At 41.7% G+C, this 12,286-nt stretch overlaps 3 protein-coding genes across 6 annotated transcripts; 2 read left to right on the top strand and 1 right to left on the bottom strand.

The window, feature by feature from the left end:
- The first annotated feature begins 139 nt into the window (after positions 1-139).
- Positions 140-4,420, top strand: LOC134183371 (uncharacterized). 4 transcript variants are annotated; one of them, XM_062650879.1, is made up of 6 exons: positions 201-240; positions 3,153-3,231; positions 3,297-3,988; positions 4,097-4,158; positions 4,219-4,296; positions 4,354-4,420. In XM_062650879.1, the coding sequence occupies exons 3-6, from the start codon at positions 3,857-3,859 to the stop codon at positions 4,406-4,408; spliced, it is 327 nt and encodes a 108-aa protein (XP_062506863.1). In that variant the 5' UTR covers positions 201-240; positions 3,153-3,231; positions 3,297-3,856; the 3' UTR covers positions 4,409-4,420. The 4 variants fall into 4 exon arrangements, with proteins under 4 accessions (XP_062506865.1, XP_062506863.1, XP_062506862.1 ...); XM_062650878.1 differs by lacking the exon at positions 201-240 and adding an exon at positions 1,739-1,858; XM_062650881.1 differs by lacking the exon at positions 3,153-3,231 and having other exon boundaries at positions 140-240; positions 3,921-3,988.
- Positions 4,421-4,550: 130 nt separating this feature from the next.
- Positions 4,551-7,430, top strand: LOC134183592 (ubiquitin carboxyl-terminal hydrolase 14-like). The gene is made up of 8 exons (XM_062651176.1): positions 4,551-4,614; positions 5,295-5,371; positions 5,561-5,653; positions 5,709-5,747; positions 5,859-5,952; positions 7,011-7,118; positions 7,177-7,251; positions 7,311-7,430. Exons 1-8 carry the CDS (start codon positions 4,551-4,553, stop codon positions 7,397-7,399), a joined length of 639 nt encoding a protein of 212 aa, XP_062507160.1. The 3' UTR covers positions 7,400-7,430.
- A 66-nt stretch (positions 7,431-7,496) lies between these two features.
- LOC134183591 (A disintegrin and metalloproteinase with thrombospondin motifs adt-1-like) lies at positions 7,497-11,831 on the bottom strand. The gene is made up of 5 exons (XM_062651175.1): positions 11,738-11,831; positions 9,240-11,627; positions 8,401-9,183; positions 8,264-8,338; positions 7,497-8,023 (listed from the first exon to the last, which is right to left on the bottom strand). Exons 1-5 carry the CDS (start codon positions 11,829-11,831, stop codon positions 7,608-7,610), a joined length of 3,756 nt encoding a protein of 1,251 aa, XP_062507159.1. The 3' UTR covers positions 7,497-7,607.
- Positions 11,832-12,286: the final 455 nt, after the last annotated feature.

The following is a 12,286-nucleotide window of genomic DNA, read 5'->3' as shown; positions in this document are numbered from 1 at the left end:
ACGTCCTAATGGGGGCGTGGTTGTATGAGAAATGACTCAGAATTGCCATCAAGCACTCTAGGCAAGTGTTCTGCGTTCTGCGACGTTTCAGATAGCTGAATTTAATCAAGTGCAGTTATTTGAAACCTAGAGCTGTTGCTGAGAAGGTAGGAAGGCAAGAAAATGGGTGTCCGATGATTGGGGCCGTTGCCACGGGCGTTTGACTGACTGTAACTCATACAGATCTTGGCTGACAAGCAGGTTAACAACGCGATTTGTAGGTAAAGAGTTGTTGATTAGCAATATATAAGTAACTAGGGGGAAGGATGCGTGTGTGCAATTTAAACGCTACTGTCCGGTGAACGATGCGTTTGTCCGATGAACGGGGTATGCAAGGCTCCGCACAGTTTTCAATCTCACTCTAAGCAGAGAAGAGGTACAATGCTCTCTTTTGGTGTGCTCAATTACAACTTGGATACCTACATTTATGATGTGGTAGGGACTAAGACTCGTACCCAGTCCTCCTCCTCGCGCGTGCTCCACGTGTTTTGGCACGTGCTTTTTGTTTCACTTGCCAGGAGGACTGGTAACATATTATGTCACGTGAAGAACTAGTTCTTCACGTGGTAGGTTTTCGGTGTATTGATTGGTCAAAACTGTAACGCGAGACGAAAAAAATGTTGCTACAAGGGCACGCGTAGGATCCTATTATAATGAGTTGAGTCGCAATTACCTTGACTATTAGACGGTTATTAGCAATAGTTGTCGTCACGCAAGGTGCAAACTCATTAGTGTCTCTGCTGTGGACATCATGACGACGTCTTCTCCAGCCGGAATTGACAGAGATGTCTCTAGCTGCTCAGTACGAAGCGAATGGTAACCAATAGACGACAGGAGCGCGTGCAAGGTGCATTCGCTACCGATAGATAGTGAAGCTACAATGTTCATGAAGCGAGGATTTCGCTCGTTGGAACGAAAGCGATCTACTTTGTAACTCTAATTTCTGAACAGTTTCTAGAAAGAGCGTAAAGCTTTGTGTTTTTTGTGTTGGCTGGCGACGTTTAGCGTTGTACTCTCGTGAGACTAATTACTCGCCACCATATTATCAGTGCAGGTGGCAACAATTTACAGGATCGGTTTCTAATTAAACTAATGAAATAAATGGTCACATGACAAAATATGTTACCAGTCCTCCTGGCGAGTGGAACAAAAAGCACGTGCCAAAACACGTGGAGCACGCGCGAGGAGGAGGACTGGGTACGAGTCTAGTAGCGACTGCGTTCAAAAACGGATAACTGAGAACTCGCGTCCGGAAGATGATGGTGTCCGAGGAACGGGGCCGCGCTCTAGTCACGTGCTAAGACCAACTATGTCTTCAAGTATTGCATTGGGTGGGTCGTCACGTGCACGTAAAACACTACAACTACGTACAAGAAGTATTAAGTAAATGCTGTTCCAAGAGCCGACGAACAGCCCTCTTGCGGTAGGTAGTCCCTGTCTACGTAGCTGTCGGGACTGTGCAGTCGAATGGCGTCTGGTTTCGTCTCACCGTCACGGCTGCTCGCTTCACTTGATCTTCCAATTGCAAGCGGCTTGTTCGGATCGTACTTTTGTCTTGCTGCTCCACTAAGTGGTGGGTATGTGCATATGTGCCCGTCTCTTGTTTCTTCAGGTCTGTACGTTGACGGCCTGTGTGTCTTCAATGAGTTGTAGCAGACGACTTCGAACACGTTTCTGGTCTTCTACGCAACAGTCGAGTAGCATTTCTTGAAAACGATAGTCAATAGCATTAGAAGGAGGATCAGATAGGCAGGCGTTGTAACAAGCGACAGCCGCTTTGTGTGTACCTACAGTCGTGAAACAGAAGCAGAAACAATAAGTAAGTAAATAAATAAATAAATAAATAAATAATTTAATATAATTAATTTATTTGAAAGTTATGTTACAGATAGGATTGCATGTTTAATTAATTAATAAAGATAAGCAAGGTATAGCTTGAAATGTGTCTATATACTTACCTCCACAGTTTCTAAGGGTAATCAATACTCAAACTGAACAAGCTACTGTAATAATAAAATGTTTTTAGATGTTTCTCTTCTATTTCAATCTATGCACTACATGTACATATCCTATTTGTACATGTGACAATCATTTGGTGTTGGTTAGCTGACAGCTGGGCATGCAACTGCAACAGAAAAGATCACGAGACTAAGCAATAACTATTGGTTGTTTTATAATTGACCCATTATTTAAATGCTCAAATTTTCATTGGCTACCGTTTCAGTAACTCTCTGCATTCAGTTACCAATTTGTCTAGTCAAGAGTAATTCATGTTCATTGTCTTCCTCGTGTGTTTGATGACCATGTCATCACAACAGGAAACAGTAATGGTAAAGGTTGCTGTTATGAATTGGATTGACTCAAAATGTGTGTTCATCTTCCTGACATGATCTGAAGAGTTTTAGTTATGAAAGTCACTGTTTCTGCCAAGAATCTAAGGACAAGCTATAAGGGTACTGCACTAGAATGAATGAATGAGGAATGATTTCTTAGGTTATTACAGACGTCTTTGGCAATAACAATGTTACCTTGTGAGAAGGACAGGGAACACAATAGTACTATACACAGTACATTGTGTATTTGCGTGTGCTAGTACTAATTAATTATGTCACCATGCAATGTCCAACTACTAGCAGAAAGCCTTGAATAATATTATGGATTATGCTGCCATAAAAGCAACAAATTCAATTTCTTAGTTTCTAGTTGTGCCTTTTGTTGATGCACAATATACTAGTGCCTGCCTTTCATCAATGTATTTACCATCTACAAACTGCATGGCATTCTAATAAGACAAAGTGATCAATTTCATGACAGTCACGTGAATGCATGTCAGGTTCTTTAGTCAAATTAGTCATTCCAAATGCTCAATTTGGTTCTTACTGATCAGTATACTTGACGTACTTTCCAGCTGTAATTAATAATTGTCAATTAATTAATTAATGCTATTATGTAATAATAATATGAAAATATTAATGTAGAAAATATTATTAATTATCAATTTATTGTCAATAGAGTCCGTGCATGAGCACATTGCCTATCTATATAAAATAATAATAATGACAATGTACAGCATCTAACTTACTGCTAACGTCTACTTCGCTCTTGTCTGCCAGTTCTTTTATGACTTTACTAATTGCCTGCCAGGCAGACTCTTGTTCTTTGCTTCTTATCGTCTCTACTTGAACCGAGATGGTAAGACAATGATTCATCACTCTTTCTGCTGTCATCTTTATTTCTTCCTTATCTACCTCTAATAGTCTATTCATATCGACACCATCCTGCAACTCACACAGAGTCTGAAGTGATTGTTCTTTCCCGTCCTCCACCTGAACGGCCATTTCTCGTATTTTTCAACACGGAGTTCGAGATCATCTAAGAGCGCCGTTATTTGATCTTTTGGAGATCCATCTAAAGACGTGAATCACCGCATGAGATGCAATTAAACTTTTGTGTGTCTGAGTCTGTGTCTCTGTGTCTGAGTGTGTGTGTGTGTCTGTCTGTCTGTCTGTCTGTCTGTCTGTGTCTGTTTCTGTGTCTGAGTCTGTGCGTACACATGTGTATGTGTGCGTGTGTGTGCACACGTGCACGCTGGACAGAGGAACGCAGTTGACCTATTACTACTAAGCTCTAGCTCCTTCTCAAGACTTACCTGCGTCCACTCTTAGGCCAGGATGTGTGCAGAGCACGCGAGGACTTGGCCCTGATTGATCTCAAGTTTATCCAGGACCTCATAATACACACTCAGTTCCCAGTTACATAACTGCTTGTGCTTATTACTATTTTGTGTGCATGGAGGCACTAAAATAATTTAGTGCTTATGGTGATTTCTTGTTTGTTGGCTTTGTGGAGTGTAATGAAATACATACATATTGTGTTTTCAGCAATCAGAGAGACATTCAGAGGGATGGACAAAACAGCAGAAGGATATCTACCCATAATAATGTTGCAGGTAATATAAAATGTACATAAGTGTGGTTGTACTGTTGTATTTGGTGTTTTCTAATTAATTAATTGTTAATTAATTAAATTGTGTTTTGTTTTGTTTTGTTACATTTAGGTGCTTCATGCAGTGTACCCTCATTATGCAGAAAAGCAGAGAACGGCGTGTGGAAACAGCAGGTAATGATGTTGGTTTATTGATATCAGTTTGTAGAGCATATTATGAATGTGATCTTGTAGGATGCCAATGAATTGTGGACACAAGTTGTCAAACTGCTTTCAGAAAAGTTACTCGGTCAGCCTGATAGGCTTGCAGCTGTGAGTCAGCTTTAATGAGTGTCGTCAAGTAGTCTTTCTAATTCATTTTGCTCTAAGGATGTTACAGTTGAGGGTGAAACTGCAGATATGGCAGTTGAGGCAGCATCTGTAGCGAAGACGTATAGCAAGAGTAACATAATAGAGCAGTATTTTGGTCTGTTTGTATTAGCAGTTGTGATACATTGGTATGATGTAAATGACCTTTCTATTAGGGTTAGAAATGAGTAATATATGGAAATGTATTGAGGCACCCGATGAAGCTGCATGAGACGTCAACAGTAGAATACCTGTTTCAACTAGGATGCTATATTTCTCAAGGTAAAAAAATTGTTAACACCCGTTAACGCAGGTTGGGCATGAGCTTATAGGAGAAAGTATTCACATCTTAATAGCAGAGAAGCTACGTAGGCAAGCGACGTTTCATTGCCCCTCGTTTGCAAGGAAGGCTTTTCAACATCAGAGCTTGTATGCGTATAGCCAGAGTACTGATAACTTCTACAGAAATACTATACCATGTGTATAGCTGGCAATGAAGTCTCACATTGCCACTATCATGAAAGGTGTAGTGATTAATGTATCGATATCCCTTAACACAGCAACAGTAAACTACTAACTGTAGAACTGTAGGCAACAAAGCTCATAAAAATCAAAGGGAACTTCTAGGTCTTCTAAATATACAGAGAAATGCCTTGGCTGCTCAAAACCTGACTTAACGTCCTGAATTATTGATTTTGACTTTAAACACACGTGCGGATTATGTAATAATCATGATAATATGCACTGCTATTTTGGCAATATTTTTGTGAGTATTGCTGGTACAAGTCTGCTTGACAATGGCTCACAGCTTATGTGTAATATCACAAATTAGTATCACAGATAATAAAGTTGACTTGTACATGTATCACTGTGATAATGATGATAGGCAATCTCATAATTTTTCTGACAAGCAGGAATCAGTCACTTTTACACATTTGTAAACACAAGATAAATCACGATAGTGTGGATGCTGCAGACTTGTTTACAAGTTTGCTGTTGTTTTGCAGAAGTAAAATACATGGAGACAGGACTAAGATCTGTAAGAATTTGTTATCATTTTTTCCAACAAAAGCTTAGTACTTTTCTATGCAGCGACTTCAAGAACAGATTACAAAACGATTACCTTCACTCGGAACGAATGCTGTCTATACTAGAATAGTGCATGAGAACAGCGATTAGTAGAGCTGGCCTTTATTATATGCTTTAGGTGTCTTTGTATATCTAATAGTCACGAGTACAGAGATTACCAGCATATCTCACAATCCAATTAGTCAGGTTTTTCTACAAAGAGAAAGAGCGTGTGAATGCCAAGATCCTGAAGGTTTGATGAGTGCAATTCTCACATGGTGTTTACATTGTGTAGCCTTTCTGTGCAGGATGTTAAGTTTCCTCTCAAGCTGAATATGTTTGAGTTTGTAGTCCAGGACTTCAGCAAAAACTCACTCCTGTTAGACAGAAATTTAAGGAAGTGGAAGACAAATTGACAGCAGAAGCAGACAGGAAGAAGACAGCATCCATTTGGGTAGAAAGAAGGAAGTGAAAACAAGGAATCCAATGAGCCAATAACGATGGAAGTTGATGAAGCAAAGATTGAATATGAGCCTTACTCGTTTGATGATGGTGAGACAAACAAGTATGTGTTGCTTGCTCACTACATACGGTATCAGTCCAAATACAAGCCCCAGGGTTTGAATTAAATGATAGAATGCAAACAGCTTGTTTGTGTACTAATAAAAGATCTGGGGCTTGTTATTTAGACAGGGGCTTAATTATATGGTAGAAAGACATTGACTGCATGCTGCTAGAGAGTTGCAAGTTGCTTCACTTGTCAATTACGTCCACTACTAGTTGTTCAAGTGATTGCCATCTACATAAAAGTTACAGCAAGGTGACTGCAGTGAATCCTTCAGAGTCTGATTCTCTTGAAACTGCTAGATTGTCTTCCTCCTGTTCTGTGACATTTGCCAGCATCAGCCCAGTTGCTTCCACTGATTGCAAAATCGTTGTATTCCCATGTACACTTGAAACATTATGATAGTTTCAAATGGGTTGTTGAGTATAGGTGCCTCAGCTGGAGGTTGAAACAAATCTCGCCTGTACACATGCAGCTGGGTGGGTCTTTTATTCAGTTTGGGTCTTTTATTAGAAACAACACTTTGGAGTACGTTGCAATGCAGTTTGAATTGAAGCCCTGAGGTTTAAATTTTGGTGGGGCTTGTATTTGGACAAATACATTAGTTGGTGAAGGTTTCTTAAAGAGTATGGTGATAAGCACATACAGATATAGGCTATTCAAGCACACACTACCTGTGTGATATTTCACTAGTAGAGAAACAGGTGAAGTATTTTTATCAACTAGGATTCAGATTTTGTTATATTTTTTAGAAATTGCTTGAGATAGTGTGTAATAATATCTTAGCTGCATGAAATTCTGGTGGCTGTAGTCTATTGTGATCATAGTTAATAGGAGCAGGACACAAGGAAGGACAAATTTGTAATACCCGGTAGTCAGGAAATGCTACGTGCACAGTCTTCATCTGCAGTGGGAATCTAGAGTTTGTTGTACGTATCATATTTTAGTAAACTGTTGTGTTGACACTCTGGTTGTGACAACTCGGAATTCACATGTCCATCAGGCTAAAGTGTGTCCTGTTGAACTAAGATATGTGTTTACATAGATGTTGGATCAAACAACAGTGGCTATTATGAGCTCAACGCCATTCTCGCACATAAGGGACGTTCTTCGTCATCGGGTCATTATGTAGCATGGGTTCGAAGATCAGGAGGTTTGCAGAGTATTATTTGGTGTATAGGAGTTTGACTAATGAGCGTGTGCGTGTGTAGCCTACTGGATCATGTTTGATGATGATAAAGTGTCACCCGTTCATGAAGAGGATGTTGTTAAGCTTTCTGGTGGAGGTAACTCCAGCCAGTTATGCTACTTGTGTGTTACGGTTACACGTTGTTTCCTGCCACAGGTGACTGGCATAGTGCTTATGTTCTACTTTATGCTCCTAGAAGACTCAAAAGGTATAGGCAAGACATTACTGCAATAATATATGAATAATGATTATGGTAAACTGTGCCATTAAATTGTGAGTCTTTTGTAGTCAATCGTTACATGCCCCATTCTTGTTGCGTGTAGTACAAATGTACACAACAATGTTTTACCTAGTCAATTTCAGTGTAGTGAAAAAAATCTAGCAAAAACATTAAAACTCTGTTCACTATCAAGTTTCCCCATGTGTCTGTTACTCAGTTAGACGACATACTATTTATGGACTGTTGATGTCGTTGTCTGCCAATCCAAGTGACTTTTCAATAAGTCCTAACTGAAAGGAGTTTTCTTGAGGTACCAGTACTACATTCTCACATTGAGCGGATGCTCTTGTTATTTCACCAGAAGATAACTCATTCATATCGAATACTACATCATTGATACGCAGGTGGAGTCGATTGACACCTGCCTGACCAATCAGTAGATAGTGAACCCCAACATGTAGCTCACTGCAGCAATGATGAGTTGGTGAATAGACATCAACCGTGTCATTATCTCCCTTGCTGCTCTCGACACTGACTCCCAGCATGTCAGCCACATTGCTATCTTTGTGGATATGTCTTACACGGAATGTGTAGTGAACAGCACCAGTCCTCAAGTCATCGACTACATCAAGCAGTCTTCCTTCAAAAGCTAAACAAAACACATTTGTCGAACTGACAACAAAAACAAGGCAGGCAAATGCTATAGTAAGCATGATGGCTAAGTGAGCACGGCCACACAACTTTCGGTGTAGCAGCAAAACAAAGCCCTGAGGTAAATCAACTTTTTTATTAAGGCAGAAAGAACTTTAATTGAGAACGTGTTGCATGGGCAAATATGTTTGTGTTGGTGGCAGAATTGATGGATGAATGTGGATATGGGGTTACTTACCATAGTTGCGCTGATTGTCACAAATCAACTGTTCGAGCTCCTCAGTCGTTGGGCATTTGCCACAACCCTCGTTGCCTACATACACAAACAAGTCAGCTGTGTGAAAGTAACATGACACAGCAACATTTGTTCAGTACCCTGTGGAGCATAAAATGATGTCACCATGTCGACTATATTGTTAATCTCTGTGTTGTACACCGTGTCGTGTTCCAGTGTGTCTTTAGGAATTACGGCTATTCCTCTAGTCACGGGAACATAGTAATGACGACTATCTACAGCAATTCTGTCAAGTTGGGTTTCAACGGTTGTGCGCAAGTTCAGAGTAGACTTAGTTGCACCGTCATAATCAATGGCATTAACAACTGCAGAACCGCCAACATTTCCAGCAACAAGAAACTGGTCATTGTCTTGATCAATGGCTATATCAAAAGGTTGGATTGCATCGTCATCGGTGATTGTTAACCGATTAATGTATTTGTTTCTTGAAATGAGTACTATGATGTTGGAAAGGGCAACTGCCAGTTTTCCGTGTAGTTGACTGAATGCGGCAGTACTGGTGCTAGAGCCTTGATCAATGATGATCCGCACTGACCTACTAATGTCCACATCAATAGAAACAATACGTTCACCAGATATCACATACAGTGACCTGTCCATTACGTCAACAGCTATGCCAGTTATCTCACTGCCATGAGTGTAGATCAGTTGAGCCACACCAGTTTGCTTGACTCGTGAGACAGAATCAGTCGTCTGGTCAGCATAGTAGTAATACTGAGTCACAGGGTCATATGCTACAAATGTGATGTCAACCGAGCTGTTGGAGTAAACAAGTAGAGGAGATAATGTTGTATTACTGAAGCAGATCAGAGGGAGAGCATAGATGGAATGACGGCTTGCATATATGAGTGCTTGTTGGAATTCTAGAAAAAAAGATATCAAAAGGTCATTGTAAATTGGAATCCAAATATTTGCTTACCAAGACAATAAGGTGGGTCACATGTTTGATCTTCTGATGAGGCACCTCGACAATACTGACCACCACACGAAATGTCAATGCAGTCTCTTGTTCTGTTTTGTGTGTAACGGCCACGGATATTAACGCACTGTGACCATTCACTCCATTCTGTCCACACACCATCTTGTGGGCAACATTCCTTGTTACATTGTCTCTCATCGACATCCTCCCCATCACAGAACCCACCACAAGAGAAACCAGTGCATTGCCGTGTTCTGTTTTGCATTCCTCCACCACATGTTGCCGTACATGTTGTCCAGTTCGACCATTCTGTCCATGATCCATTTACAAGGCAGCAATCTGTGTAGCAGCTGCGGGTATCTAAATCTGTCCCGTCACATGAACCTCCACATTCTGAGTCAATGCAATTGCGATGTCTTACTTGTGTCCCTCCACCACACGTTACGGTGCATGCTGACCAGTCAGCCCAATCAGCCCAAGTTCCATTTACTGGACAGCATTCTTCATTGCACGACTTACTTTCATGGTTTAGTCCTTCACAATAACCGCCACAGGAATGCCCAAGGCAAACTCTTGACCGATTTTGAGTTCCTCCTCCACAAACAACCGAGCAGTTTGTCCATTCTGTCCATTCTGTCCAATTTCCATTTACTGGGCAACAGCCAGTATTGCAAAATTGAGTCTCAGAGTTGGGTCCATTGCAGTAGCCACCGCACTCAAAATCAGTGCAGTTACGATGTCTAGATTGAATACCTGTACCACACGTGACCGGACACGTTGACCAGTCAGACCAATCTGTCCATGTCCCATTACCTGGACAGCAATTCGTGTTGCAAAGTTGGCTTTCAGTTTCTGGTCCAGTGCAATAGCCACCGCATGTGAAATTTGTGCAGTTGCGATCTCGATACTGAACGCCTGTTCCGCACGTCACAGGACAGTCTGACCAATCCGACCAATCCAACCACGTTCCATTCACTGGACAGCATTCAGTATTGCAAGACTGACTTTCATAGTCTAACCCTTCACAATAGCCACCACACGAATATCCATGACAAGTTCGTGACCGATTTTGAGTCCCTCCTCCACAAACGACCGAACAATCTGTCCACTCTTCCCATTCTGTCCAATTTCCATTTACTGGGCAACAGTCAGTATTGCAAAGTTGAGTCTCAGATTCGGGTCCATCGCAGTAGCCGCCACACTCAGACTCAGTGCAGTTACGATGTCTAGATTGAATACCTGTACCACACGTGACTGAACACGTTGACCAGTCAGACCAACCTGACCATGTCCCATTACCTGGACAGCAATTCGTGTTACAAAGTTGGCTTTCAGTTTCTGGTCCAGTGCAATAGCCACCGCATGTGAAATTTGTGCAGTTGCGATTTCGATACTGAACGCCTGTTCCGCACGTCACAGGACAGTCTGACCAATCAGACCAATCAGACCACGTTCCATTCACTGGACAGCATTCAGTATTGCAAGACTGACTTTCATAGTCTAACCCTTCACAATAGCCACCACACGAATATCCATGACAAGTTCGTGACCGATTTCGAGTTCCTCCTCCACAAACGACCGAACAGTCTGTCCACTCTTCCCATTCTGTCCAACTTCCATCTGTGGGGCAACAGTCAGTATTACAAAGTTGAGCCTCGACTTCGGGTCCATTGCAGTAGCCACCGCACTCAAAATCAGTGCAGTTACGATGTCTAGATTGAATCCCTGTACCACACGTTACTGGACACGTTGACCAATCCGACCAATCAGTCCACGTACCATTAATTGGACAGCAATCAGTGTTACAGTCCCGAGTTTCATCATCTAGACCATCACAGTAACCACCGCATGAATGACCTCGGCATGTACGTGATCTGTTTTGGAATCCGCGTCCACAGCTAACAGAGCAATCTGTCCAGTCTGTCCAGTTAGTCCACGTTCCATTGCGTGGACAGCAAATGGTGCTGCAGACTCTTCTTTCAGTTTCCGGTCCAGTGCAGTAATTGCCACATTTAGATTTGGTGCAAGTTCGATGTCTGTGCTGAATGCCCGCACCACATGTTGTAGAACACTCTGACCAGTCTGACCAGTCTGACCATGTGCCATTTACTGGACAGCAGTCGTCGTTGTTACATGTTTGAGTTATAACATTTTTGCCTGTGCACGTGCCACCACACCGAGAACCAGAACAGTGTCGGGACCGATTTCGGGTGCCACCTCCGCATGACACAGTACATTCTGTCCAGCTAGTCCACGCTGTCCATCTCCTATTCACTGGGCAACATGCATTACATTTCTGTAGTTCAAGGCTGTTACCACTACATGAGCCACCGCATGCCGAACCAGAGCATATTCGATTCCTAAACTTCACTCCTTTACTACATTTCCCTATACATTTTGACCAATCAGACCATGCAGCCCAGGTGCCATTTACTGGACAGCAACTTAATGAAACGACTCGAGTGTCAACCTTTGGTCCTATGCATTTTCCACCACACAAAGATCCAGAGCATACTCTGCTTCTCGATTGTGTTCCTTTGCCACACGAACGCGAGCATCGTGACCATGCTGTCCAGGCACTCCATATCCCATTAATAGGGGTGCAAACTACACAAACAGCTCATTATTTGAAATAAACTTGGATGTTTGTACGATAAACTATTGTACCTCGACAACGGCCGTTTGTACAAATATGTGAGCGTCTGGAGATACCACCGCATTTTCCTGGTATGGAGCATGTTCGGTGCTTCGTTCTGATACCCCAACCACAAGTTTTAGAGCAATCACCATATTGACTCCACTGACTCCATTGTACACATGGCCCTAAGCAAAATGCAATGCTGTAATTCAATCCATACAATTTGGTATCTCGATGATTGATAATCGTAGACAAAGGACACAAAATAGAGTAATGGACTTAAGCTTTATTTGTTGTTGTTGATTCTATTTCAATCAATAATGTTTGCTGTTGTCGTTTAGTCTATTGTTTATGACCAAATTGGCATTTAATCTGATCGCTGTGGTGTAGCCCAGTTATTTTTTAAGTG

The sequence above is a fragment of the Corticium candelabrum genome, chromosome 8 (assembly GCF_963422355.1).
Source record: "Corticium candelabrum chromosome 8, ooCorCand1.1, whole genome shotgun sequence".
NCBI classification, from domain to species: Eukaryota; Metazoa; Porifera; class Homoscleromorpha; order Homosclerophorida; family Plakinidae; genus Corticium; species Corticium candelabrum.
The sequence above is the reverse complement of the archived record's forward strand: the minus strand, read 5'-3'. Positions and strand labels throughout refer to the sequence as shown.

What these genes read in the sequence shown, in the direction of transcription:
- LOC134183591 (XM_062651175.1), bottom strand. Translation starts at nt 11,831, where the DNA reads ATGGGATATGGAGTGCCTGGACAGCATGGTCACGATGCTCGCGTTCGT. An exon ending in AGAGTATGCTCTGGATCTTT is followed by an intron (nt 11,628 to 11,737) that starts GTGTGGTGGAAA and finishes CAAAATGTATAG; the next exon opens with GGAAATGTAGTAAAGGAGTG. An exon ending in TGACAATCAGCGCAACTATG is followed by an intron (nt 8,024 to 8,263) that starts GTAAGTAACCCC and finishes TGTTTTGTTTAG; the next exon opens with CTTTTGAAGGAAGACTGCTT.
- LOC134183371 (XM_062650879.1), top strand. Translation starts at nt 3,857, where the DNA reads ATGGTGATTTCTTGTTTGTTGGCTTTGTGGAGTGTAATGAAATACATA. An exon ending in TACCCATAATAATGTTGCAG is followed by an intron (nt 3,989 to 4,096) that starts GTAATATAAAAT and finishes TGTTACATTTAG; the next exon opens with GTGCTTCATGCAGTGTACCC. An exon ending in AGCCTGATAGGCTTGCAGCT is followed by an intron (nt 4,297 to 4,353) that starts GTGAGTCAGCTT and finishes TTTTGCTCTAAG; the next exon opens with GATGTTACAGTTGAGGGTGA.
- LOC134183592 (XM_062651176.1), top strand. Translation starts at nt 4,551, where the DNA reads ATGAAGCTGCATGAGACGTCAACAGTAGAATACCTGTTTCAACTAGGA. An exon ending in GCCTTACTCGTTTGATGATG is followed by an intron (nt 5,953 to 7,010) that starts GTGAGACAAACA and finishes GTGTTTACATAG; the next exon opens with ATGTTGGATCAAACAACAGT. An exon ending in TGTTAAGCTTTCTGGTGGAG is followed by an intron (nt 7,252 to 7,310) that starts GTAACTCCAGCC and finishes TTCCTGCCACAG; the next exon opens with GTGACTGGCATAGTGCTTAT.